Source organism: Cetorhinus maximus, chromosome 6 (genome assembly GCF_964194155.1).
Source record: "Cetorhinus maximus chromosome 6, sCetMax3.hap1.1, whole genome shotgun sequence".
Classification (NCBI taxonomy): domain Eukaryota; kingdom Metazoa; phylum Chordata; class Chondrichthyes; order Lamniformes; family Cetorhinidae; genus Cetorhinus; species Cetorhinus maximus.
In genome coordinates this window covers 70,485,959-70,513,619 of record NC_135884.1, presented here as the reverse complement: position 1 = coordinate 70,513,619, position 27,661 = coordinate 70,485,959, and the positions used below count along the sequence as shown (strand labels likewise).

General features: G+C 44.0%; 1 protein-coding gene across 1 annotated transcript in view; it reads left to right on the top strand.

The window, feature by feature from the left end:
- Positions 1–27,661, top strand: part of dock3 (dedicator of cytokinesis 3) — a 1,472,428-nt gene that overhangs the window by 1,239,993 nt on the left and 204,774 nt on the right. Inside the window, exons 32-35 of the mRNA XM_078543841.1 lie at positions 7,154–7,302; positions 10,590–10,675; positions 25,493–25,519; positions 25,637–25,732. Of these exons, the coding sequence (XP_078399967.1) occupies positions 7,154–7,302; positions 10,590–10,675; positions 25,493–25,519; positions 25,637–25,732 (358 nt within the window). The remainder of the gene's footprint in view (positions 1–7,153; positions 7,303–10,589; positions 10,676–25,492; positions 25,520–25,636; positions 25,733–27,661) is intronic.

Genomic DNA, 27,661 nt, shown 5'->3' with positions numbered 1-27,661 from the left:
TTCCTGACCCCTTCAGACAACCTTACTTCTTCTGCCACCCTTAGTCCTTCCCCACCCCGACTCCTTCTTTCACCCTTACTTCTTCCTCTACCCTTACTCCCCCAATCTCCGTACTCCTTCCTCCCCCTGGACCCCTTCCCCTCTCTGTACTCCTTCCCCCCTCTGAGCTCCTTCCCTTACACCTTCCACCCCAGTTGATGTTTTCTCCCTGGTTACCTCCTCCTTCCCCATACTCCCGTCCCCTCTCCCGCCCTCCCCCCCGACACCTTCGTTCCCCTCCCAAACCTCAACCAGCACCCCCCGCCGACACCTTCATTCCCCCCCTCCCAACCTCACCCCCTCCCCGACATCTCTTCCTTTCCCAGTCGAAATTAGACCTTCCCAGCTCACCCGAGGTACTTCTTCCTCTCCCTAACACAGCTGGACCTTCCCTCCATCCCCTTGACCATCCGTTGTGAGCAGACCCTCAACAGTGACTTTCCATGTCCACCCAGCATGCATTGACATTTCTCCAGTGTGCCATTGCTGTCAGGCTCCAGCATCTTCTGCTCCTCCGGTGTCCGTGATGTGAGCAAGGCCCTGGCGGTAAGTTCCAACTTCTGTCAAAACGTCACCCTTGTCAAGATGTGTTCTGCACTGGCATGTTTTCCCTCTGACATGGGCAGACGATCCAGCGTGGGGAGATGATTCTGGCGAGCTGGTCTTATAATGATATGCAGATGTATTACAATGAGGTTCCCGATGTCCGATGGCGGGAAACGCGGCCCGCCATGATGGGCTGAACAGGCAATTGCAAACTGGTTTCACATCTCGCCATATTGTCTGCTCACGCTGCCGAACACTCCCGACACCAGCAGGCACGGAAAATTCCGCCAAGAGATTCAGAATAAATGGGTCTTTATCGGAGTGGTAGGCTATGACTAGTGGGGTACCGCAGGGATCAGTGCTTCCCCAGCTATTCACATATATCAGTGATTTGGATGAGGGAACCAAATGTAATATTTCCAAGTTTACTGATGACACAAAACTAGGTGGGAATGTGAGTGGTGCGAAGGATGTTAAGAGGATTCAAAGCGATTTAGACAAATTGAGTAAGTGGGCAAATACATGGTAAATGCAGTATAACGTGGATAAGTGTGAACTTATCCACTTCGGTAGGAAAAACAGAATGGCAGAGTATTATTTAAGTGGTGATAGATTGGGACATGTTGATGTACAAAGGGACCTGGGTGTCCTTGTACACCAGTCACTGAAAGCAAGCATGCAGTTGCAGCAAGCAGTTAGGAAAGTAAACGGCATGTTGGCCTTCATTGCAAGAGGATTTGAGTACAGGAGCAAGGATGTCTTACTGGAGCTGTACAGGGCCTTGTTGAGACCATACCTGGAGTACTGTGTGCAGTTTTGGTCTCCTAGCCTCAAAGGAAAAAAGGGCAATTACAAATGAATGAGGGCAGACTTGGCTGGAGTGGACTGGGAAAGGAGTTTAGCAGAAAAGACAGTTGATGAAAAATGGCGGACTTTTTAGAAAATAGTTCATGACTCACAACAAAGATATATCCCAGTGAGGAAGAGGGATTCTAGGAAGGGGTTAACCAAGAAAGTTAAGGAAGCAACCATGGTTAACCAAGAAAGTTAAGGAGTGTATCAAATTGAAAGAAAAAACATACAATGTGGCAAAGATTAGTGGTAAGCCAGAGGGTTGGGAAGTTTTAAAAACCAACTGAAGATGACCAAAAAAATTATAAAGAGGAAGAAAATAAACTTTGAGTGTAAACTAGCAAGTAATATAAAAACAGACAGTAAGAGCTTCTTTAAATATATAAAAAGGAAGAGAGAGGCCAAAGTGAACATGGGCCCCCTAGAGAACGAAACTGGGGAAATGATAACGGGGAACCAGGAAATGGCAGAGGAGTTGAATAAATTCTTTTCACCAGTCTTCAAGGTAGAAGACACTAATAGCATTCCAAAAATACAAAACAATCAAGGGGCAAAAGTGGGCGAGGGGAGGAAATAAATACTAGGGAAATTATTGGGGCTAAAGGCTGATAAGTCCCCTGGACCTGGTGGGTTGCATCCTAGGATATTAAAGGAAATGGCTGCAGAGATAGTGGATGCACTGGTAGTAATTTTCCAAGAATCCTTAGATTCTGGAAAAGTCCCAGAGAATTGGAAAACTGTCAAATTACCACCCTTATTCAAAAAGGGAGGGAGACAAAAAACAGGTAACTGTAGGCCAGTTAGCTTAACATCCATCATTGGGAAAATGTTAGAGTCTATTATGAAGCATATAAAAGCAGAGCATTTAGAAATGCATAATATAAGCAAGCAGAGTCAGCATGGCTTCATGAAGGGGAAATCATGCCTGACAAATTTATTAGAGTTCTTTGAGGAGGTAACAAGCAGGATGGATAAAGAGGAACCAGTAGATGTAATTTATGTGGATTTCCAAAAGGCGTTCGATAAGGTACCGCACATAACACTACTTAATAAGATAAGAGCCCATGGTGTTGGGGGTTAGTATATTAGCATGGATAGAGGATTGGCTAACTAATAGAAGACAGAGAGTCGGGATATGGGGGGCATTTTCCGGATGGCGACCTGCAACTAGTGGAGTGTCACAGGGATCTGTGCTGGGGCCACAGTTATTTTTCAATATATATTAATGACTTGGATGAGGGAAATGAATGTACTATCGCCAAGTTTGCAGATGACACATAAACAGATGAGAAGGCAAGTGGCGAGGATGACACAAAGAGTCTACAGAGGGATATAGACAGGTTAAGTGAGTGTGCAAAAATTTGGCAGATGGATTATAATGTGGGAAAATGTAAGGTTATGCACTTTGGCAGGAAGAATAGAAGAGCTGAATATTATTTAAATGGAGAAAGACTGTAGAAAGCTGCAGCACAGAGGGATTTGGGGGTCCTCATGCATGAATCCCAAAAAGCTAGCATACAAGTTCAACAAGTAAGAGGGAACGCAAATGGAATGTTGGCCTTTATTTCAAAGAGAATGGAGTATAAAAATAGGGAAGTCTTGCTAAAACTATACAAGGCCACACCTAGAATACTGTGAACAGATTTGGTCCCCTTATCTAAAGAAAGATATACTGGCATTGGAGGCAGCCCAGAGAAGGTTCACTAGGTTGATCCGGGGTATGGAGGGATTTTCTTATCAGGAGAGGTGGAGTAGGTTGGGCCTGTACTCATTGGAGTATAGAAGAATGAGAGGCGATCTTATTGAAACATATAAGATTCTTAGGGGGCTTGACAGGGTATATGCTGAGAGGTTGCTTTCCCTTGTGGGAGAGTCTAGGACCAGAGAGCATAATCTCAGAGTAAGGGGCCGCCCATTTAAGACAGAGATGAGAAGGAATTTCTTCTCTCAGAGGGCAGTGAATCTGTGGAATTCTTTACTGGAGTGCTGTAGAGACTGAGTCGTTAAGTATATTCAAGGTTGAGATAGACAGATTTTTAATCAGTAAGGGAATCAAGGGTTATGGGGAATAGGCAGGAAAGTGGAGTTGATGATTATCAGATCAGCCATGATCTCATTGAATGTTGGAGCAGACTCGATGGGCCAAATGGCCTACTTCTATTCCTACGACTTATGGTCTTATGGCCTTAGGGAGTGCAACAAAGGTTCACCAGACTGATTCGTGGGATGGCAGGGTTATTGTATGAGGAGAGATTGGGTCGATTAGGCCTGTACTCACTGGAGTTTAGAAGAATGAGAGGGGTTCACATTGAAACATATAAAATTCTGACAGGGCTGGACAGGGATGATGTTTCCCCTGGCTGGGGGGTCTCGAACAAGGGGTCACCGTCTCAGGATATGGGGTAGGCCATTTCAGACTAAGATAAGAAGAAATTTATTTACTCCAAGGGTGGTGAACCTGTGGAATTCTCTGCCACAGAAGGTTGTGGAGGCCAAGTCACTGAATATACTTAAGAAGGAAATACATAGATTTCTAGACAATAAAGAAATCAATGGGTATGGGGAGAAAGTGGATGTTTGGTGTTGAGATAGAGGATCAGCCACGATCATATTGAATGACAGAGCAGGCTCGAAGGATTAAACAGCCTACTCCTGCTTCTATTTTCTACACTTCTAAGATGAAATAAAGTTCTAAATATTTGTTACAGAATTGACCATATAAAAAAAGTCCCAATCACAAAAGCCCATTCAGTACATTGAAATCCCTCAAGGAGTTAATCTGCTATAACAACAAACATTTGTAGTCATAACCCAACATCAAAGACAGCTAATCCTTTAAAAACCTATTTGAGCTGTCGGTCAAACTGTGAAATTACAGCCCCTCCAAACCCCCCCCTCCCCCCCACCACTGTGATAATGACAAATTATGGAAAGCTGTCAAGCAATGTTAATGCTATAATGATAGCACTTAGGGTTATGTCAACAGCTATTGAAACTACTCAAACAGTTTTTTTTTCCTCATAGATACAGACCGGAAGTTTTGTTTTTCAATTTTTAAAGGGCCAGCAATTTAAATAACATGACAGCTTGACAGTACTGCATATCTTAGGCGGAATTTACCGTGCCTGCTGGCATCGGGCATGTTTGGCGGTGTGAGCAGACAATATGTTGAGAAGGCCAAAAATTGGTTTCACGACATTGTGAAATCAGTTTGCAATTGTCCGCTCTGCCCATCAATGGTGGCCTATTTCCCACCGTCGGACGATGGAAGCCTTATGCAGATCATACATCTGCATATTATTATAAGCCCAGCCCACTGGAATCATCCCGCCATGCTGGATCGTCCGAGCATGCCAACATGTTTCCATGTTTCACAACTGAACAAAAATGACGTGCACCTGGTGAGCTGCACTTCGTTTGGGACTTAGAGATTTGTTTGCCTCCCTTGCTTTGGGCAGTACTCACGGTCATCAGCACCAGGCTTCGCAGACTGCACCACATCACTCTTAAGGGGTCTCACGGGCAGGCCTCTATTACCTACCAGACCAGCCATAAGGCGGGGGTGACTTTTCAATGGCTGCAGGGCTAGGGTTTCTTGGGGAAGGGGGAGAAGTCTCCTCAGGCAAATGAAGAAGCTGCAGGGCGAGGGCTGTACTGGGGAAGGGGGAGTCCCAGGCTGTGTGTGGGGGAACAAGTTGATCTTTGCAAGTGGCCTCAAGAGAGTGAGGGCTGAGGAAGCAGTTGCCAGAGGAGAAGAGGCCAGATGGAGATGTGAGGATGTGAGGGGGTGTGTGAGAGAGTGAATGGTGATGCCCCTTGAGCTGGCAGTGAGTGAGATGCCAGTGAATGTGTGATGGGCTTGTGAATGTGTGGTTTAGAGTGATGAGATGGTTGTTTTACCCTGGCTGCATGGACGAGATCATTCATCCTCTTTCCGCATTGGATGGGCAACCTCTTCTATGCAGCATTGGCACTGATCACCACTGCCATCACCTACCAGGCCAGAGTGGTGAGATTTCTGTTTCTCCTGCAGCCAGAGCTGGGGTAGAGGAAATTAGAGTGGCCTCCATGGTGTCCAGAAGGCATTCCAGGGACATGTCACTGAATCGGGGGTGGGGGGGTGGGGGGTGGTGGGGAGGCTGCAGTCCTCTTGCCTTTCGGGGCCATGTCTTCTGTGCAGCAGTCCTGGGCTGGAAGCACTGAGAGGTATACGTGTGACTGCACTTTAAATTTGGCACTCAACGTAAGGAAGCAGCGAGGTGGTGACGTGGCGGGCAAATGAGAGCCCACCAGCCATCAAAATGGTGTGTTTCCCGGGAGTGCGGGACTGAGATGATAGCACATGAAAAGCTGCCATTGTGGCCAGCCAGTAAAACTTTCTTTTACCGCCTTCTACCACACTTGGTGCATATCTGGGACTATTCTGCCCCTTATCTGCCTTTCAAGAGCACTTACGTCGCCACCATAAAGTTGTGGTACACACACTGCAGGTTGAGGCTGTTCCTAGAGTGAAAATCAGGCCGCTTGTCCTGTGCCCTTACTTTAAATGGCCCAGCCATTTACTTTGTGCCTGTGTGCTTCACAGACCAGCCACTTCCCTCTACCAGCAAAATTGGGATCTGCCGAATGTGAGACGGGGCTACAAATATGGTCCCATCTGCCATTTTTAAAGGATTGCAGAGTCTCCACAACTCTGCAAAATCTGACCCTTAGTATCAAACTTGGTAATCTAGGGCTGAATAATGCAGGGGGGACATAGGGCACATCCCCCAGAAGCCACATCGGCACGGAGCTAACATGTTCCACGCCGACTGCCCCGCAGCCATAAAGCACTGGAGGCAGACTAACGAGGGCCAAGTGGGACTCCTGCCTCTCACTGTGGAGAAAGTCCTGCCCTTTGGAACTGCTGACTAATCCAATTGGCCAGCAGCTCCATTAGTCCCGGCAGCGCCAGGAAGACGTCATTGGCAGCTGCCAGGACTACAGGAGAAGAGGAAGATCAAGGCCTATGGATTCCCGGAGCAGGTGAGTCCAGGGCCTTGGGCCAGGAGCGTTTGGGTAGGTTGTGGGAGGAAGGGGTGCTGGGTCTAAGGGTGGAAATGGGTAGGAAAGAAGGGGGAATCGACCTAACTGGCGGGGTGGGGGCCTGCCCCACGATCAGCAAAGGGTAGCCCCAGAAGAGTTAGCACCCTACTTCCTTCCTGCCCTTTAAGCATTTGATTTTAAAAATCAGGCTTCCCATATCCACCTGGCTGCCCACTCCAAACGTTTTATGGCATGGGCGTCGTACTATCAGGGTCAATTGGCTTGATAACAAGTCTAATTGACCCTTGATTATTCATTCAAATATGGCGGGTGGGCTGCCAATGTTGGTGTCTGCCTAACCCTGAATTATGGTGGAGAGCTCGAGGGTGGGCAGGAAGGTGGTGGCCTGCCCTATTTTATGCGCCCTCCCCCACGGAAACACGCCCGCCAAGGCCAACTAAAATTCAGCCCCTGATCTCTTATGCCAGAGCTGAGTAATCTCCCAGGTTTCAGAACCCACCAGATTGAATTACGTTAATTAATTTTAAGTATCACCAACAAGAAAATGTGCCTTACACTCTCCTAGCTGTCGTTACTTTTTGGTTGTTGAGTATGTGATTTATAAAATGCCACTAGGCTCTATCTTCTTTCTTGCATTATCCTTGACAAATATGTATGTTTGTTTTTTAAGGTGAAAATAAGATTCATTTTATCCCAGGGATGATTGGTCCCTTCCTTGGTGTCACACTGGTGCCACAAGTTGAGGTACGGAATGTAATGATCCCAATCTTCCATGACATGATGGACTGGGAGCAGCGAAAGAATGGCAATTTCAAGCAGGTAAGCTGAGTGAGTATGAGCAGATGGAGGGAGGATGGACTGTTTAACTGATGTTTTCAATTCTAAGAGCTAGGTTTGGGTGGTGGACTCTTCTTAAACTGGTTCATTCCGTTCTGGGACCTGGATTGAATCTTGAATTTTAGAAGATGTCCTCCTTATAAGAATGCTGTAAAGCTTGCAACTAAAGAGTGAAAGTTCTATTGCAGAGTGCAGAATAGCAACAAGTATAAAGTGGAGAACTGAAGAATGGTGAAGGTGACAGAAGGCCCATGTACAGCAGTATTTTTGGGGTTTGATAGACACTGCCTTTGTCCTCTGGAACCTGTGTTTGGGTCCATCCCAGAATGACAGAATGAAAATCTCCTTTGCTATCTGTAAGGGTCCTATGTGACATAAATTTGGAAAATCTCAATCCAATTCCAGATGATACATCTCTGTTAAACACTTGGAGTTGTATTTCTACTTGTATGATGCTTTATAGGTCCAAGTTGTTGTTGGGTGTGCACCCACAGGAAAACCAATTTGCAATCTGATTCAGAGAGGTCACAAAATGGCTACAGTGGGAGATGAAACAATGCCACATTAGGTTGTTCTTCTAAGGTTGCTATTATAAGGGGAACTTTACTCAACATCGAACCTGTAGTGGCACTGGTGATGCTGGTATTAAATACCCAAAATTAAAATGTTCAAATCTCCAACATCGATAATCCCTTATCTTAATAAATGCAAATATTTGCAATACGAGTAATGCACCTTTACATTAAGAGGTTGTAACATTTTAGGGGAGTACCCCTTGGCAAGCATTATTTTTTTTCTCTTTCCTGTTAACTTGTGTTTATTAAAATGGTCCAACTCATTCAATGACTGGGACTGAGGGCCCTAAGCCAAAGTGAAGAAATGAAATTTATTTTCAGTAAAACAGCTCAAACTTTCCCAACCTTAACTTAAATAGCACAAAGAACAGAAGGCACTAGTGCCCTTTAAATCTCAATTTGCAGTTGTTTGAGCACGCAGCTGGCCCTGTGTGTCAGCTCGTTCAGTGAAATAGCAGTAGAGGAGAAGAACTGAATCATTGAAGCATAGAATGGTTACAGCACAGATAGAGGCCAATTAGCCTTCTCTGAGAAAGAGCAATTTAGCTAGTCCTAATCCTCCTCCCTTTCCCTGTAGCCCTGCAATTTTTTTCCCTTCAAGTGCTCATCCAATTCCCTTTGGAAAGTCACAATTAAATCTGCCTCCACCAGACTTTCAGGCAGCGCATTCCAGGTTATAATGACTTGCTGCAAAAAAATGTTCATCCTCATGTCATCTTTGATTCTTTTGTCAATCACCATAAATTCATGTCCTCTGGTTTTCAACCCTTCAACCAATGGGAGCAGTTTCTCTATATCTACTCTGTCTAGATCCCTCATGATTTTGAACGCTGCCATCTAATCTCCTCTCAGCCTTCTCCTCTCTAAGGAAAACAACTCCAACTTCTCCAATCCATCCGTGTAACTGAAGGGCCTTATCCCTGGAACCATTTTCATAAATCTTTTCCACAGCCCCTCTAAAGCCTTTGCATCCTTCCTAAAGTGCGTGACCATAATTGAGCACAATACTCCTGTTGAAGCCAAACCAGTGTTTTATAAAGGTTCATCATTAACTTCCGTGCTTTTTTATTCTATGCCTTTATTTATAAAGCCCAGGATCATGTATGCCTTATTAACCACTCTCTCAACCTGGCCTGCCACATCCAGCAATTTGTGCTTATATACCCCCAGGTGTCTCTGTTCATGCACTCACTTTAGAATGTTATCATTTATTTTATATTGCCTCTCCTCATTCTTCCTGCCATATTGTATCACGTCTGCATTAAATATCATCTGCCACGTCTGCCCGTTCCATCAACCTCTCTATGTCCTCTTGAAGTCTATCATGATCCTCCTCACAGTTCACTATACTTTAAAAGTTTTGTGTCATCTGAGAATTTTGAAAGTGTGCCCTGTTACAACAAAGACCAAGACATTAAGATATTTGAAGGAAAGCAGTGGTCCTAGCACTGAACCCCGGGGAACCCCACTGTATACCTTCCTCCAATCTAAAAGACAACCTTTCACCACTACCCTCTGTTTGCTGTAACTTAGCCAATTTTGTATCCATGCACCCACAGTTCCTTTTATTCCATGGGCTTCAACTTTGCTGGCAAGCTTATTATGTCGCACTTTATCAATTGTATTTTTGAAGTCTGTATACACCACATCAACCACATTACCCTCATCAACACTCTCTGTTACCTCATCAAAAAATTCAATCAAGTTAGTTAAATACAATTTGCTTTCAACAAATCCATGCTAGCTTTCCTTAATTAATCCACACTTGCCCAAATGACTGTAAACTTTGTCTTGGATTATCATCTCTAAAAGCTTTCCCACCACTGGGGTTAAACTGACTGGCCTGAAGCTGCTGCATTCATATTTACACCCTTTTCTGCTCCATCTAACTCTCTCTATTTCATCATTGTCATCTGGCTTTGGTTGCCCTACATTTCCCCTTCATGGGAATGTACTTTGACCAATGTTCCTTCTATGCTATGAGGGTGCGCCATGCAACAATTGGAAATGTGCCACGCAGTTCAACAAAAATAGAAGCACACAGCAAACTGAAGTTAAAGGGAACATTGACTTCAACTGTACCCAAACCATCTCCTCTTTAAAGGCAGCCTATTGTTCAATTACAGTTTTGCCTGCCAATCTTTAATTACAATTTACTCAGGACAGATCTGTTCTCAACCCTCTTAAATTGGCCCTCTTCCAATTAATCTTTTGGCTGACGTCTTTTGGTTGAGACATTAAACCAAAGCTTTGTCTTTCCTGGATGTAAAAGATCCCAAAGTACTATTTTGAAGAGGAGCAGGGGGAGTCCTCCCCAGTGTCTTGGCCAATATTTATCCCTCAGCAAACATCATGAAACATTATTATATTGGTGCTTGTGGAATCTTGCTGTGGCCAAATCAGCTGCTGCATTTCCCACATTACTACAGTGACTACACTTCAAAGCACTTCTCTTGCTCTCTCTCTCTCTTTCTCTCTCATTCTTTCCTTCTTTCTATCTTGCCCCCACTTTAAATATCAGTGATTAAAAACTCTTCCTGGTTCACATGCAGCTAGCTGTTGAGGACATTGGCAGCTCAAGAGATAGGATTCCTGCAAGTCAGGTTCATGAGTCATAGAATGCCAAGGTATCAGGGAGAAGTAATATCTGAAAATATTGTCCAGTTTTTACTTCCTGCCTAACCTCTGTTACAGGTGGAAGCGGAGCTCATCGACAAACTGGATAGTCTGGTGTCAGATGGAAAAGGAGATGAAAATTACCGTGAGCTCTTCAGCCTCCTGTAAGCATAACTGAGAGAGGTTCAGTAACATTAAAGTGAAATGTTCTGAAGCATTTTATTGTAAATGAAACACAGTATTCAGAGTCAATCCAGTCAATGGCTCTGTGATTGTGATTGAGAGGGGAACAGAAATGGATGCCTTGCAAAATTTGCGAATTCATTAAAAAACAAACCTCAGTTATTTACTGTGACAGGGTATAGCATTTCCTAGCATAGTCCTCTGATTAATTATAGGTCAGTCAGCCTAATCTTGGTGATAGTTAAATTATTGGAAAAAAAATTGTGAGAGGCAGTATAAATTGTCATTTAAAACGGCATGGATTAATCAAGGACAGTCAGCATGGATTTGTTAAAGAAAAGTTATGCCTGACTAGCTTGATTGAATTTTTTGAGGAGGTAACAAGGAGAGAAGCACATTTGATGTGGTCTACATCAGTTTTAGCACAGCTTTTGACAAGGTCCCACATGGCAGACTTGTCAGAAAAGTAAAGCCCATGGGCTCCAAGGGAAAGTTGAAGCTGAATCCAAAATTGGCTCAGTGGCAGGAAACAAAGGATAATGCTCAACGAGTGTTTTTGTGACTGAGGCTGTTTCCAGTCGCGCAGTACTGGGTCCCTTGCTTTTCATGGTACACATCAATGATTTAGACTTCAACATAGGTGGCATGATTAAGAATTTTGCAGAAGATACAAAAATTGGTGGAGTGGTTGATGGTAGGAAAGAAAGCTAGGAAGATATCAATGGACTGGTCAAGTGGACAGAAAAGTGGCAAATGGAATTCAATCTGATCAGCAAAGTAATGCAGTTGGGGAAGACAAACAAGACAAGGGGAAGAATTTTACGAGTTGGCGAATGGGGGCGGGGCCCGCTCTCCGATGTGTAAAATGACGCACGGTGATGTCGGGCGGAACTCCCGACGTCACCATGCCCCATTTAAATTTTCAGGAAGGCAGGGGCGCAGCAAAATCAGCTGCACGCCCGCCGACCTGTCAATGGCCAATTGAGGCCATTGACAGATCAATTAAAGTAATTAGTGGACCTGCCCGTCCAACCTTAAGGTTGGTGGGCAGGCCAGGAGCCCTGGTGGGAAGTGGAAAAAACATGAAACCTCATCCACAGGCGGGGTGAAGTTTCATGTAGGGTTTTAAAAATTTTAATAAAGTTTTTTTGGAAATTATGAACATGTCCTAACTCATGTGACAATGTCACATGAGGGGACATGTAAGGGAAATTTTTTTTTTCTATTTTTAAAATTTTTGAACGTAGAGGCGATCTCTCTGAGGCAGCACTTAGCCTCAGGGAGATGAGTGCGCTGTTCGTGCGCATGCGCGAAAGAGCGCACTCTCAATTTTAGGCATTCCCCCCGCCCACACAGGGAGCACACAGCGCTTCCCTGTGGACATCACGCTGGGCGGGTCTTAATTGGCCCGCCCACATAAAATGACGCTGCGCCCGCCCATCAACTTCCCCCCAAGCGGGGGGAATATTCAGCCCAAGGGAATGCACAATAAATGGTTGGATATTGAGTAGAGTAGAGGAGCTTAAGGATCTTGGAGTGCATCTTTACGGATCACTGAAGGTAGCAGGTTATGATAAAGTGGTTAAAAAGGCACACCAGATACTTCCCTTTATCAGCTGAGGCATAGAATATGGAACAAGGAGGCTCAATTAGAACTGTATAAAATGCTAGTTAGGCCACAGCTAGAGTACTTTGTAAAGTTCTGGTCACCGCATTACAACAGAATATGATTGCACTAGAAAGGATACTGAGGAAATTTACTTGGATGTTGCCTGGAATAGTGAGTTTTATCTATGAGAAAAGATTGGAGAGGCTGGGGTTATTTTCTTTGGAAAGAGGAGGTTAAGGGAAGATTTTATTAAAGTGTTTAAGATTATGAAGGGCATAAATAGAATGGATAGAGCAAATAACCTTTTCAAGTACCAAATGTCTTTTCAAACTTGCACGTTCGTTAGCTGCTACAAATGATTTACCTCTCTGCTAATGGATACTTCCTTTAACAGAGAGGTCAATAACTAGGGGTCATAGATTTAAAGTAATTGGTAGAATCATAGAAAGTTTACGTGCCATAAGAAAGAAGCCACTTGGCCCGTTGTGTCTGCGCAGCCATAAAACAAGCCACCCAGCCTGATCCCACATTTCAGCATTTGATCCATAGCCCTGCAGGTATTGGACTCGAGGTGCATATCCAGACACCTTTTAAATGAGTTGAGGGTTTCTGCCTCTACTCACCTTTCAGGCAGTGTGTTCAAGACCCCTCCAACCCTCTGGGTGAAAATATTTTTCCTCATCTTCCCTCTAATCTTTCTACCAATCACTTTAAATCTATGCCCCCTAGTCACTGATCTCTCTGCTAAGTTAAATAGGCTCTTCCCATCCACCCTATCGAGGCCGCTCACAATTCTGTACATCTCAATCAAATCTCCCCTTAGCCTCCAGAATGATTAGAAGGGAATTGAAGAGAAATGTTTTCATCCAGACGATGGTGGGGCTCTGGAACTCACTGCCTGGAGTAGGAGAAGCAGAAACCCTATCACATTTTTAAAAAATATTTGGATATGCACTTGAGGTGCTATAACCTCATGGCTACAGACCAAAAGCTGGAAATGGGATTAGGCTGGATAGCTCTTTTACGTTTGGCATTGACACGTTGGCAACCTCCTGTGACATCAATTTTCTATGCTTCCAAACAATTATAGTGAAATGATACGGCATCCACTTGCATGGACTTCCCATCAGTTAAAGTGAATGGAAACAGTACCCCTTAAACTTCCAGTTAGTTATAGTGAAAGGGTATGTATCCTCTAGCATAGCCCTTCAATTACTTACAGTAAAAGCCTACTGCATCCCGCAGTGTAGACCCCCAGTCAATTATAGTGAAAGGGTCTTGTATCCCCTAGCTTAGACCTCCAGTTACTTACAGTGAAAGGTTATTGCATCCCCGAGCTTAGATCTCCTGTCCATTATCAAGGAAGCAGAAAGCATGGGAAGACATCAGATACCACATAGGTGAATGGAAGTGTTTCAGGAGACTCAGAAGAAGAAATGCCTGATTAACTGTGTTAATGGAAGCATGGCAGAGAAGAAGGAGACTAGAGAGTGAATCAGAGAGTACAAAGGAAGCAAATGAGGTATCAAAGAGTATGGTGGGGACTGTTATTTGTGCATGAAGACATCATTGGGTACCAGATCCTGCAGTGAGAGCCTGCTTTGGAAAAAAGAGGAAGAGCGCACATCGAAGGTGACTAAGGAGGAGAAAAATAATGGCCTGAATTTTTCCCGTGTCAGGTGAGCTCGGCGGGAGTGGGCGGAGGTGGTCAAGGAGCCAACCGCCGTCCGCGATTGGTTCCGCACCGCCATTTTAGGCAGGCGGGCCAATTAAGGCCCACCCAGCGTAATATGTGAGTGCTAGTGCTGAGCGCTACCTGTGTGGGTGGGGGGGAGGAGGGAGTGTCAGGGCCAGTGCTCTTTCATGCATGCGTGCGAAAGAGCGCTTCATTCTCCCTGAGGCAGCTCCGTGCCTCAGGGAGATTGAAGCGCTTTTGAAAACAATTCATTAAATCCATAAAAATTTAATGAAACATGTCCCCTCATGTGACTGTCACATGAGATGGGACATGCTTTTATTTTTCAGAAAAACTTTTTATTTAATTCATAAAAGCATCAGGAAACCTCATCCTGCTCGTATGCCTTCTGGTCCTAGACTCTCCCACAAGGGGAAACAACCTCTCAGCAAAAATCCCGGCAAACCCCCTAAGAATCTTATACGTTTTAATAAGGCCACCTCTCATTCTTCTAAACTCCAATGAGTTCAGGGCCAACCTTTTTTTCACTCATTCACAGGATGTGGGCTTCACTGGCTGGGCCAGCATTTATTTCCCATCCCTAGTTGCCCTTGAGAAGGTGGTGATGAGCTGCCTTCTTAAACTGTTGCAGTCCATGTGGTGTAGGTACACCCACAGTGCTGTTAGGAAGGGAGTTCCAGGATTTTGACCCAGCGACAGTGAAGGAATGGCGATATATTTCCAAGTCAGGATGGCGATTGTTTTGGAGGGGAACTTGAAGGTGGAGGTGTTCCCATCTATATGCTGCCCTTGTCCTTCTAGATTGTAGTAGTCGTGGGTTTGGAAGGTGCTGTCAAAGGAGCCTTGGTGAATTCCTGCGATGCATCTTTTAGATGGTACACACTACTGCTACTGTGCGTCGGTGGTGGAGGGAGTGAAACTTTGTGGATGTGATGCCAATCAAGAGGGCTGCTTTGTCCTGGATGGTGTCAAGCTTCTCAAGCTACTCATCCTCTCCTCATAAGAAAATCCCTTCATACCCAGGATCAACCTAGTGAACCTTCTCTGGACTGCCTCCAATGCCAGCATATCTTTCCTTAGATACGGGTATTCTAGGTGTGGTCTAACTAGTGCCTTGTATAGTTTTAGCAAGTCTTCTCTATTTTTATACTCCATTCCCTTTGAAATAAAGGCCAACATTCCATTTGCCATCCCTATTACCCGCTGAAATTGTATGCTAGCTTTTTGTGATTTTTTTTTTGTCTCCCTCCCTTTTTGAATAAGGGTGTTACATTGGCAGTTTTCCAGTCATCTGGGACTTTCTCAGAATCTAAGGATTCTTGGATATTGCTACCAGTGCATCCACTATCTCTGTAGCTAGTTCCTTTAATATCCTAGGATGCAACCCATCAGGTCCTGGGGACTTATCAGTCTTTAGCCCCATTAGTTTCCCCAGTACTTTTCCTATGGTGATAGTTATTGTATTTATTTCCTTCCCCCGCTCCCACTTTTGCCCCTTGATTATTTAGCAGTTTTGGAATGCTATCAGTGTCTTCTACCATGAAAGCTGATGCAAAGTATTTATTCAGCTCCTCTGCCATTTCCTGGTTTCCCATTATTATTTCCCCAGCCTCGTTCTCTCAGGGGCATGTTCACTTTGGCCTCTCTCTTCCTTTTTATATATTTAAAGAAGCTCTTACTATCTGTTTTTATATTACTTGCTAGTTTACCCTCAAAGTTTATTTTCTCCCTCTTTATTTTTTTTTTGGTTATCTTTTGTTGGTTTTTAAAACTTTCCCAATGCTCTGGCTTACCACTAATCTTTGCCACATTGTTTGTTTTTTCTTTCAATTTGGCACTACCCTTAACTTTCTTGGTTAACCATGGTTGGTTGATCCCCTTCCTAGAATCCTTCTTCCTCACTGGAACTATCTTTGTTGTCAGTCATTAACTTTTTTCTTAAATGTCTGCCATTGTTCATCAACTGTCTTTTCTGCTAAACTCCTTTCCCAGTTCACTCCAGCCAACTCTGCCCTCTTTCCTTTGTTATTACCCTTATTTAAGTTTAGCACTGTTGTTTCCGACCCAAGCTTCTCACTCTCAAACTGAATGCTAAATTCTACCAGGCTATGGCCACTGTTTCCTAGGGGATTTTCTACTCTGAAATCATTTATTAAACCTGCCTCATTACACATTACCAGATACAACATAGCCTGATTCCTGGTTGGATCCACAACATATTGTTCTAGGAATCTGTCCCGAATACACTCTATGACTTCTTGCTCGTGGTTACCTCTGCCAATTTGATTTTCCCAATCTACATGAAGATTAAAGTCACCCATGATTAATGTACTGCCTTTTATTGTTAGGGGGCCTATAGATTACTCCCACAGTGTCTTCTTCCCCTTGTTATTTATTACCTCCACCCATGTGGCTTCTATGTCTTCCGATCCAAGATCATTTCTTGCTATCATACTTATTCCATCTCGTACTAACATAGCTACCCCACCACCCCTTCCTTCCTGCCTTTCCTGTTGAAAAGTCACATACCCCTGAATATTTAGTTTCCAGCTTTGATCTCCTTGTAACCACGTCTCCATAATGGCTATAAGATCATACCCATTAATTCATTTATTTTCTTCCGAATACTACGTGATTTAAGTAAAGAGCCATTAATTTTGCCTTTTTACCATTTTTCCCCCTTTGACCCTATTTGCTGAAGTTTTTTTATGTTTGTGCACTCTGTCCCTTCCTGTCCCACTCTGGGTAGCATTACCTAAATAGCTGCCCTGCAATGCTGCCATATCCTTTTGCTTTGTAAGCCTATGTATGCTCCCTCCAGAACCCTTCCCTCTCTATTTAATTTAAAGCCCCCACTACAGCCCTAGTTATTCGATTTGCCAGGACACTGGTCCCAGTATGGTTCAAGTGAAGCCTGTCCCACCGGAACAGCTCCCTTCTACCCCAGTACTGTTGCTAGTGCCCCATGAACTGAAACCCATTCCTCCCACACCAATCTTTGAGCCACACATTTAACTCCTTGACTTTATTTACCCTATACCAGTTTGTCCATGGCTCAGGTAGTAATCCTGAGATTATTACCTTGGAGGTTCTGCTTTTTCAGTTTGCTTCTAACTATCCAAATTCTTACAGGAGAACTTTTTTTCTAGTCCTATCAATGTCATTGGTACCAAAGTGGACGACGGCAACTAGATCCCTCCCCTCCCACTCCAAGTTCCTCTCCAGCCCTGAGGAGATGTCCTTAACCCTGGCACTGGGCGGGCAACGCAGCCTTCAGGACTCACACTCACAGCTGCAGAGAACAGTATCTATCCCCCTAATTATACTGTCCCTCACCACTATTATGTTCCTATTTCCTCACCCCACTTGAATGGCTCCCTGTACCACGGTGCTGTGGTCAGTTCACTCATCCACCCTGCAGTACCCACTCTCGTCCACACAGCTTGCAAGAACCTCGTATCTATTGGACAGTTGCAGGGGCCGAGGCTCCTCGAACACTATCCCCTGGGCCCCCATACCTGCAGTCACACCCTCCTATCCCTGTTCGCAGACCAAATTTGAATTACCTAATCTGAGGGGTGTGACCACCTCCTGGAGCAAAGTTTCCAGGTAACTTTCCCCCTCCCTGATGTGACGCAATGTCTGCAGCTTGGAGTCCAACTCCTCAACTTGGATCCAAAACACTGCAGATATGTTCACTCTGGATCACCTTGGTGTCCAGCAGCACCCACATGCTGCAGCAGCAGCATATAACTCATCCTGCCATCACTATTGTACTTTATTTTGTTTAATTTATTAACTAATTACTCTAGTATCCCTGTTCTTTACATTTGAAGAATCCCCTGGTCTTTACACTTAATTATAATTAATTTTTTACACCATTATCAATCTTATACTTAACAAGCTATCTTTAAGAAAAAGAGAGAAAAAAAGACTAGAGACCTAAACACAAACTAAAGACCTTACTTCTACTTTTACTTTAAAACTAGAAATACTCACTAATCCTTCTCACCAATCAGCTGCTTTCCTTGCACTCGTGTCACATTGTGGTTCATGACGTCACTCCGCTGCTGGTCTCACTGCAGGTAAGCCTCTCGATCGGTGCCTTTTATCCTTTCCCACTCATCTCCCAAATAGAATAAACCTTAATCACTTACTAGATACTCATCAATTAACTAGCTTCTTCTCCTGTAGCAGAGCAAGAATCAATTCCTGGAGGCTGAAAAAGTTTAGGCAAAAGCAACCAAACAGCTCTTTCCCTTCCTCTACTAAACTCACTGAAGCGCCTGTGCTGATGCACTTGTTTACTTTGACCTGTTCCATATGGATTAACATGCATGGTTATCCAGATTAAAATCTATTACCTGTATCTGAACTCCCCTAGTTAATTAATCCAGGTCTAACAGCAGGAAAGTGTATGCATATGGGTGTTGGACAATGTTTGGTTTGGCTTTGTTTAATGCCCATGAAGGAATAATTTGCCAGCACTGTCTAGTCTTGAATGAAGAGTGGGTTCTTGGTGAGATACTGAAGGGTGCAGGACAAAGGGTAAAAGTTATTTTTACGGATGATCTCAGGCAGGTTGGACTCTGTTGTTTTCATATTCACATGTGTACTTACAAAGTTATGTGCAATGACTAACTATTGCAATTTAATTACTGATTCCAGATCTAGCCTATAATGATAATCACAAGGAAAACATCTTTTCCTTCCCCACTCCGTTCTTGAAGGTGCTGACTATGTCATGTAATATGACTCTATGAGCATCTGTCATCATTCAGTATATTTCTCAGGTATCCAGTGCTTAATTGTTAATCTTAGCACAAAGTAATAATCATGAGGGGGAAGCATTGCAGCCAAACCTACTCTGTCCTCAGTCAACATCGACATATACACTTCCAGAAGAGATGATTGGGCATTGATCACGAGCAGAAGCCTTACCCTGAGGCCTTCAGGCTGACTGCAGCATTTACACGTTGCTCTAGCTGAGATCAGCTAACTCAACATGGACTGTGGGTCTTCCTGGATTTCTTGGTTTGCATAACTCAGTTCCTCACCTTGTAGTGCTTTTTACAGACTGAGTCTTAACAGGACCTGGTGTGGATTTTTTTTGTTATTTGATTGTCTTAAATAGGACACCTTCATTCAAATTGAATTGTACCAAATGAAGACATCCTAATTTCAGAAGGTATAATTTTTGCTCAGTTGTTAGCATTCTTGCCTCTAGATCCAAAGGTTCTGGGTTCAAACCCTATGCCAGGACCTGAGTTCATAATCTAGTCCACACTTAGCGTAAGAGCGTATTAGAAACATAGGCCTGAATTTTCAGCTCAGTGGCAGGCGTGATCGGAGGGCCTGGGAGCAGTTGGGAAACAGACCATCAACCAGGGTTGGCCTCTGACCCCGATTTTACGCTGGCTGGCCAATTAACAGCCAGCCAGCATGAAGCACGCGCTGATACAATCAGCGCTGCCTGGGTTGGGGGTGGGAGGAGGGCGTGCGCTGCAGTCAGTGCGGGCGAGGAGAATGAAAGGTCCGCACTGGAGTGCTGCTTTGGGCTGCAGTAGAGTGCTTAAGTTGGAGTTTGGTGACTGAGGGAGATCAGTGAGGAGGGAACAAGGTGATCCTTTGAGAACCGTGAGGACGGTCGGGTAAGTATTTACCGCTTTTGTCGCTTATAGTTTTTAAGGTCTTATTTTGTGGTTCATCGTTTGTAAGGGCTATATTCTATAACAATGACGAGCAGGGAAGAAGGACCCTAGAGTAATTGATATTATTTGATATTAAGTATCTTCCAAGAGGTTTAATTTAACTTAAAGGAATAAGTCATGGCAGGAGAGCTCAAAGCCGTGGTGTGCTCCTCCTGCTCTATGTGGGAAGCTGGGAACATTTCCAGTGCCTGGGGCCAGCATGTGTGCAGGAAAGATCTCCAGCTGCAGCTCCTGGAACCCCGGGTTTCGGAGCTGGAGTGGTGGCTGGGGACACTGTGGAGCATCCTCAAGGTGGAGAGTATCGTTGATAGCACGTATAGAGAGATGTTCACACCACAGGCTAAGAGTCCACAGGCAGGAAGGGAATGGGTGACCAGCAGGCAGAGCAAGAGGACTAGGCAGGCAGTGCAGGAATCTCCTGTGGCTATTCCATTGCAAAACAGACATACCGCTTTGGATACTGTTGGGGGGAATGGCCTCTCAGGGGAAAGCAGCAACAGCCAAATTTGTTGCACCACAGTTGGCTCTGCTGCACAGGAGAAGAGTAAAAAGTGTGGGAATGCAATATTTATAGGGGATTCAATTGTAAGGGGAATAGATAGGCATTTCTGTGGCCGCAAATGAGACTCTAGGATGATATGTTGCCTCCCTGGAGCTAGGGTCAAGGATGTCTCAAAGCGGTTACAGGACATTCGGAAGGGGGTGGGTGAACAGCCAGTGGTCATGGTACACATTGGTACAAATGACATAGGTAAAAAAAGGGATGAGGTCCTAAAAGCAGAATATAGGGAATTAGGAAGTAAGTTGAAAAGTAGGACCTCAAAGGTAGTGATCGCAGGATTACTACCAGTGCCACGTGCTAGTCAGAATAGAAATAGCAGGATATATCGGATGAATACGTGGCTGAAGAGATGGTGTGAGGGGGAGGGTTTCAGATTCCTGGGACATTGGGACCGGTTCTGGGGGAGGTGGGACCAGTACAAACTGGATGGGTTATACCTGGGCAGGACCGGGACTGATGTCCTAGGGGGAATATTTTCTAGAGTGGTTGGGGAGGGTTTAAACTAAAATGGCAGGGGTATGGGAACCTATGCAAGGGGTCAGAGGAGGGGGAATCAAGGACAAGAACAAAAGACAGAAAGGGGAATAAGAAAAGTGATAGACAGAGAAATCAAGGGCAAGATTTAAACAGATCCTCAGTGAAAAATAATGGGAATGGGACAAATAATGTTGAAAAGTCAAGCCTTAAAGTTTTGTGCCTTAATGCAAGGAGCATTCGCAATAAAGTGGATGAATCAACCCCGCAAATAGATGTAAACAGGTATGATATAGTCGGGATTACGGAAACAAGGCTGCAGGGTGACCAGGGATGGGAACTGAACATCCAGGGGTATTCAGTATTTAGGAAGGACAGACAAAAAGGAAAAGGTGGTAGAGTTGCATTGCTGGTTAAAGAGGAAATTAACGCAATAGTGAGGAAAGATATTAGCTCCAACAATGTGGAATCTGTATGGGAAGAGCTGAGAAACACTAAGGGGCAAAAAACGTTACTGGGGGTTGTATATAGACCCCCCAAACTGTAGTGGTGTTGTTGGGAATGGCATTAAACATAAAATTAGAGACGCATGCAATAAAGGAACATCTGTAATTATGGGTGACTTTAATCTGCATTTGGATTGGACAAATCAAATTAGTAACAATACCATAGACGAGGAATTCCTGGAGTATATAAGGGATGGTTTTCTACACCAATACGTTGAGGAACCAGCAAGAGAACAGGTCATCTTAGACTGGGTATTGTGCAATAAGAAAAGAATAATTGGCAATCTAGTTGTGTGAGGCCCCTTGGGGATGAGCAACCATAATATGATAGAATTCTTCATCAAGATGGAGAGTGATATAGTTGATTCTGAGTCTAGGGTCCTGAATCTTAATAAAGGAAACCACGATGGTATGAGGCACGAGTTGGCTATGATGGATTGGGAAACGTTACTTAAAGGGATGATGGTGGTTAGGCAATAGCAAACACTCAAAGACCGCATGGGTGAACTGCAACAATTGTTTATTCTTGTCTGGCGCAAAAGTAAAACAGGAAAGGTGGCCAAACCATGGCTTACAAGGGAAACTAGAGATAGTATTAGATCCAAGGAAGAGGCATACAAATTGGCCAGAAAGAACAACAGACCTGAGGATTGGGAGCAGATAAGAATTCAGAAAAGGAGGACCAAAGGATTGATTAAGAAGGGGAAAATAGAGTGCGAGAGTAAGCTTGCGGGGAACATAAAAACTGACTGTAAAAGTTTATATAGGTATGTGAAGAGAAAAAGATTGGTGAAGACAAATGTAGGTCCCTTACAGTCAGAAACAGGGGAATTTATAATGGGAAACAAAGAAATGGCTGACCAACTAAATACAAACTTTGGTTCTGTCTTCACAAAGGAGGACACAAATAACATACTAGAAATGTTGGGGAGCATAGGGTTTAGTGAGAGGGAGGAACTGAAAGAACTCAGTATTAGTAGGGAAATGGTGCTGGGGAAATTGATGGGATTGAAGGCCGATAAATCCCCAGGGCCTGATAATCTACATCCCAGAGTATTTAAGGAAGTGGCCCTAGAAATAGTGGATGCATTGGTGGTCATTTTCCGAGATTCTATAGACTCTGGAACAGTTCCTACAGATTGGAGTGTAACTAATGTAACCCCACTATTTAAAAAGGAAGGTAGAGAGAAAACAGGGAATTATAGACCAGTCAGCCTGACGTCGGTAGTGGGGAAAATTCTAGAGTCCATTGTAAAAGATTTTAAAACTGAGCACTTGGAAAACAGCAGCAGAATCGGACAGAGTCAGCATGGATTTACGAAAGGGAAATCATGCTTGACAAATCTACAGGAATTTTTTGAGGATGTAACTAGTGGATTCAATGAGGGGGAGCCAGTGGATGTGGTTTATTTGGACTTTCAGAAGGCTTTCCACAAAGTCCAACATAAGAGATTGGCGTGTAAAATTAAAGCCAATGGGATTGGAGGTAGTATTTTGAGATGGATAGAAAACTGGTTGGCAGAAGGAAACAAAGAGTAGATAAAGAGTCGGGTCATTTTCCGAATGGCAGGCAGTGACTAGTGGGGTACCACAGGGATCGGTGCTGGGACCCCAGCTATTCACAATATATATTAATGATTTAGATGAGGGAACTAAATGTGATATCTCCAAATTTGCAGATGACACAAAGCTGGGTAGGAGGGTGAGCTGTGAGGAGGATGCAGAGATGCTTCAATGTGATTTGGACAAGCTGAGTGAGTGGGCAAATGCTTGGCAGGTGCAGTATAATATAGATAAATGTGAGGTTATCCATTTTGGTAACAAAAACAGGGAGGCAAATTATTATCTGAATGGCTATAAATTGAGAGAGGGGAGTGTTCAACGAGACCTGGGTGTCCTCGTACACCAGTCGCTGAAGGTAAGCATGCAGGAGTAGCAGGCGGTAAAGAAGGCAAATGGTATGTTGATCTTTATAGCCAGAGGATTCGAGTACAGGAGCAGGGATGTCTTGCTGCAATTATACAGGGCCTTGGTGAGACCACACCTGGAATATTATATGCAGTTTTGGTCTCCTTATGTGAGGAAGGATGTTCTTGCTAAAGAGGGAGTGCAGCGAAGGTTTACCAGACTGATTCCTGGGATGGCGGGACTGACATATGAGGAGAGATTGTGTTGGTTAGGATTATATTCGCTGGAGTTCAGAAGAATGAGGGGGGATCTCATTGAAACCTATAAAATTCTAACAGTACTAGACAGGGTTGATGCAGGAAGGATGTTCCCGATGGTGGGGGAGTCCAGAACAGGGGTCACAGTCTGAGGATACGGGGTAGACCATTTTGGACTAAGATGAGGAGAAATTTCTTCACCCAGAGAGTGGTGAGCCTGTGCAATTCGTTACCACAGAAAATAGTTGAGGCCAAAACATTGTATGTTTTCAAGAAGGAGTTAGATATAGCTCTTGGGGCGAAAGGGATCAAAGGATATGGGGAGAAAGCAGGAGCAAGCTATTGAGTTGGATGATCAGCCATGATCATAATGAATGGTGGAGCAGGTTCGAAGGGCCGAATGGCCTACTCCTGCTCCTATTTTCAATGTTTCTATGAAAGCTCGCTGAGGGCAGAGAGCTGCCTCAGGGAGATGAAGAATTTAAAGACACAAAATAAAGATTTTAAAAACCGGGAAAATATGCCCACATATCGGAAACAGTCACCTGAACAAATGCGAAGTAAAAATTCGGTCCAAGCATTTTTATTTTTTTAAATTTAATGACAGAAACCCCATCCCACCCTTGGATGATGTTTCCTGAAAAATGCAAAGGCCGCCTGGCCGATTCACCCGCACGCCAACCGTAAGGTTGGATGGGCAATGAAAAATCCTGGTTAATTGGGCCGTTAATGGGCTTAATAGCCCTCTTAATTGTTGGCGGTTATGCTTCCAAGTTTAGTGTGCGCCCGCTGAGTGAAATATCGCGTGAGTGCGCAATGACATCGGGACGCTCGCCTGACATCATCGTGTGCTATTTTACGCTTGAGTGTGTCGGGTGCGCCCGCACACCAAGCGAATAATCCTGCCCATAGGAATAAAAATAGGGCATTCAGCTCCTCGAACCTACTCTGGCAATAAATTAGATCATGGCTGATCTATACTATTTACCTGCTTTGATTTCATATCGTTTAATATCCTTACCGACCAAAGCTACCAATCTTGATTTTGAAATTTTCAATTGACCTTGCCTCTACCTCCTTTTGCGCAATAGAGTTCCAGATTTCCATGACCTTTCTGTGAAGAAATGCTTTCTGACTTAACCTTAAAAGCCCTATTTTTAAGTAATTCCCCTTTGTTCTGGAATCTCCCACATGGTTCTCGCTTAATCAACTCAAACATCTGTGTTGTTTATATGCTGTCCGTTAAATGAGATATTAAATCAAAATGCAAGCTCTGCCCAATATTTCTATAATATTCCATTTATGAAAATATTTAAGGATAGTGAGATTGAACTAGATGGGTTGTGGCATGGTATACTGCCAAGATGTGTTGGGCCGAATGTTGTTTCTGTGCTGTAACATTCTATGAACATGTTGGTACAATTTTCCTCTAGAATGGGTTGGAACATGTTCTTGCTTTAATAAGTTTGTGTTTGTGCCAATGTATGGCTGATCTGAGCTTTCAAGAGAGGAGGATACATATTTGGAAAGATGTGTATAAAAGAGATGAAATTGGTAGGTTGTGATATTCAAATGCAGTGTTTTGTAATTAATCAACTCAGTTCTGAGTTGGGGTTGGTTCACATCTGATACTGTTACACGCACTATCTGAGGGACATGCAAACCATCAGCTTTACTCTCCATCCTTTTAGGCCTTTTCACAATCAGGAACAGAGAAACAGTGTTTAACTATTTAAGTTTTCACTAATGGCTGCATGATGACCTTCACTGGAATTGTGTGGTCTTTAAGTGGTATGATGACTTTTCTGGGAAGAGAAATGTGGTCACCCTTGTGGAATCAGTAATTGGGTGACCTTTCTAGTACTATTGGTACAGTTACCTTTCTGGTAAATGTGGTAGAGCTGATGTTTTGTTCAGTGCAATATGATCATTTATGTTGAGGAAGTTGTCCTTTAAGCATTGGAGGTATCTCTTGGCTCATTGCTGAATGAGTGTAAATCCATAGTTTAAACATTATGCACTACTGATGTGATTAACCTCTTTGTCTTTGCTTAATTTTTGCTGCCTGGAAATAGCACTCAGCTCTTTGGGCCTTATCCTAGGTAAGACTAAAACACCTGATTTAAGTAATGTGTTACCGAAGTGACAGCAGGCTGTGCTTGTGGAGGTTTGCTAGTAGCAGTGGACACTCACTGATTTCTGTTTTCTTGTGTTTTCAGCTTATTAGAGAAGATTGAACAAGAGACATGGAGAGAGACTGGCGTTTCCTTCGTATTATCGGTAACTCGCCTAATGGAGCGACTGCTGGACTACAGGTATATGCCTTCAATTGTGGCGCTGTAAGAGAGAAAATTCATGTTTGTGAAATCTTACCATAACAATGGTTAGTTGCTGGTTAACCCTTTATTTTCTGAAGTGATATGCTGCAGGCTTGTTTCCTGACAAGGGTATAAGGTTTCAACCTGTCTTCTTATGATTGGAAAATATAAAGGCTTCTTTTATAATTTATTTTCAGGATATGGACATCACTGGCAAGGCTAGCATGTATTGTCCATACTTTGCTGCCTTTGAGAAGGCTGTGGTTACCATTTTTAGTGGTTTGATGCATCTAGGGTGGAATTGTCCCAGAATTTCATTAAGTGTGGTAGCAGATGTGAAAAATGGTGTTTTACCTGCTGGCCACAATGGTGGGTTTTTGCCCTGTATCTTCTGCTTCCCGCTTCATAACTACACAGCCACTGGAAACACGCCATCTCGCTGGCAGGTGGCCTCTGAATCACCTGCCACGCTGTTACCTTACCATTTTCTCACTCCAGGTGCCATATCTAAACTGTAGCCATGCACACTGTTCTCAATGCTTGCAGCCCAGGACTGCTCCAGTAAAAACATGGCCCTGAAAGCCAAGAAATATTTAGCGACCCATCACTGGAATGCCTTTTGGAAGCCCGCCATGATGTCCTCTACCCCCGCTCTAGCCACAGGAGGTCCAGCAATCTCACCACTCCGGCTTGGGAGACAGTGGCAGTGGTGGTCAGTGTCAATGCGACACAGAAGATGTTGGCCTTCCAGTGCAGAAAGAGGATGAATGATCTTATCCATGCTTCCAGGGTAAGGCAACCACCTTATCACTCTAAACTCACATTCTTACACCCTGGGATACCCCACTTCCCCAATACAGCCCTCACCCTGCAGCCTCTTTCCTTGCCTGAGCAAGCCCTAGCCCTGCAACTGTTGAAAAAGCCACCCCCACCTTACAGCTGGTCTGGTAGGTTGAGACCAGCTCATGTGCCCCCCTAAAAGTGATGTGGTGCTGCCTGCAAAGCCTGAAACTGATGATTGCAAGTGCTGCCCAAGGCAAGGTAGGCAAACAAACCTCGAAGTCCAGAGCAAAGTGCAGCTCAGCAGGTGCACGTGGTTGTGCAGTCACACCAACGTGCCCAGATGATCCAGGCAAGCAGAGCTTATAATGGGATGCTGAAGTATTGAAATTAGCTTCCTGGTGTGCAGCGGCAGGAAACACTGACAGGTGGAGCATACAATCGCAAACTGGTTTTACAATGATATGAAACCAATTTTTACAATCTCCTGATATTTTCCACTCCCACCCACTATGATGCCTGCTACAAACATTAGTGGACGACTTCACCCTAAGTGGCTTGCTAAATCAACTCAGAAGGCAGTTAGAGTCACCCATTTTTTTTTCCTTTATTCTTTCATGGGATGTGGGCATGACTGACAAAGCCAGCATTTGTTGCATATCCCTAATTACTCTTAAACTGAGCATTTCAGAGTTGACCACATTGCTTTGGGTCTGGAGTCACATATAGGCCAGACCAGGTACGGATGGTAGACTTCCTTCTCTAAATGACATTAGTGAACCAGATGGATTTTTAACAACAATTGAATTTAAATTCCTCCAACTACTATGGTGGGATTTGAACCTGTATCTGTATCCCCAGACATTAGCTTGGACCTTTGGATTACTAGTCCAGTAACATTACCACCACACCATCATCTTCCACAATTGGTGTAGGACTATAGTCAGGTATCAGCCAGAAGGGATAAGGATGACAGGTTTCATTCCCTTAAAGTACATTGGTGAACAAGTTTTAATAAGAACCTGACAGCTTCATGGTCACTTTTACAAGTACCATCATTTTTTAAATTTCCAATTGTATTTCTAACTTCAATTTCTCAAATTGCCATGGTGGGATTTGAGCTTACACTCTCTGGATTACTAGCCC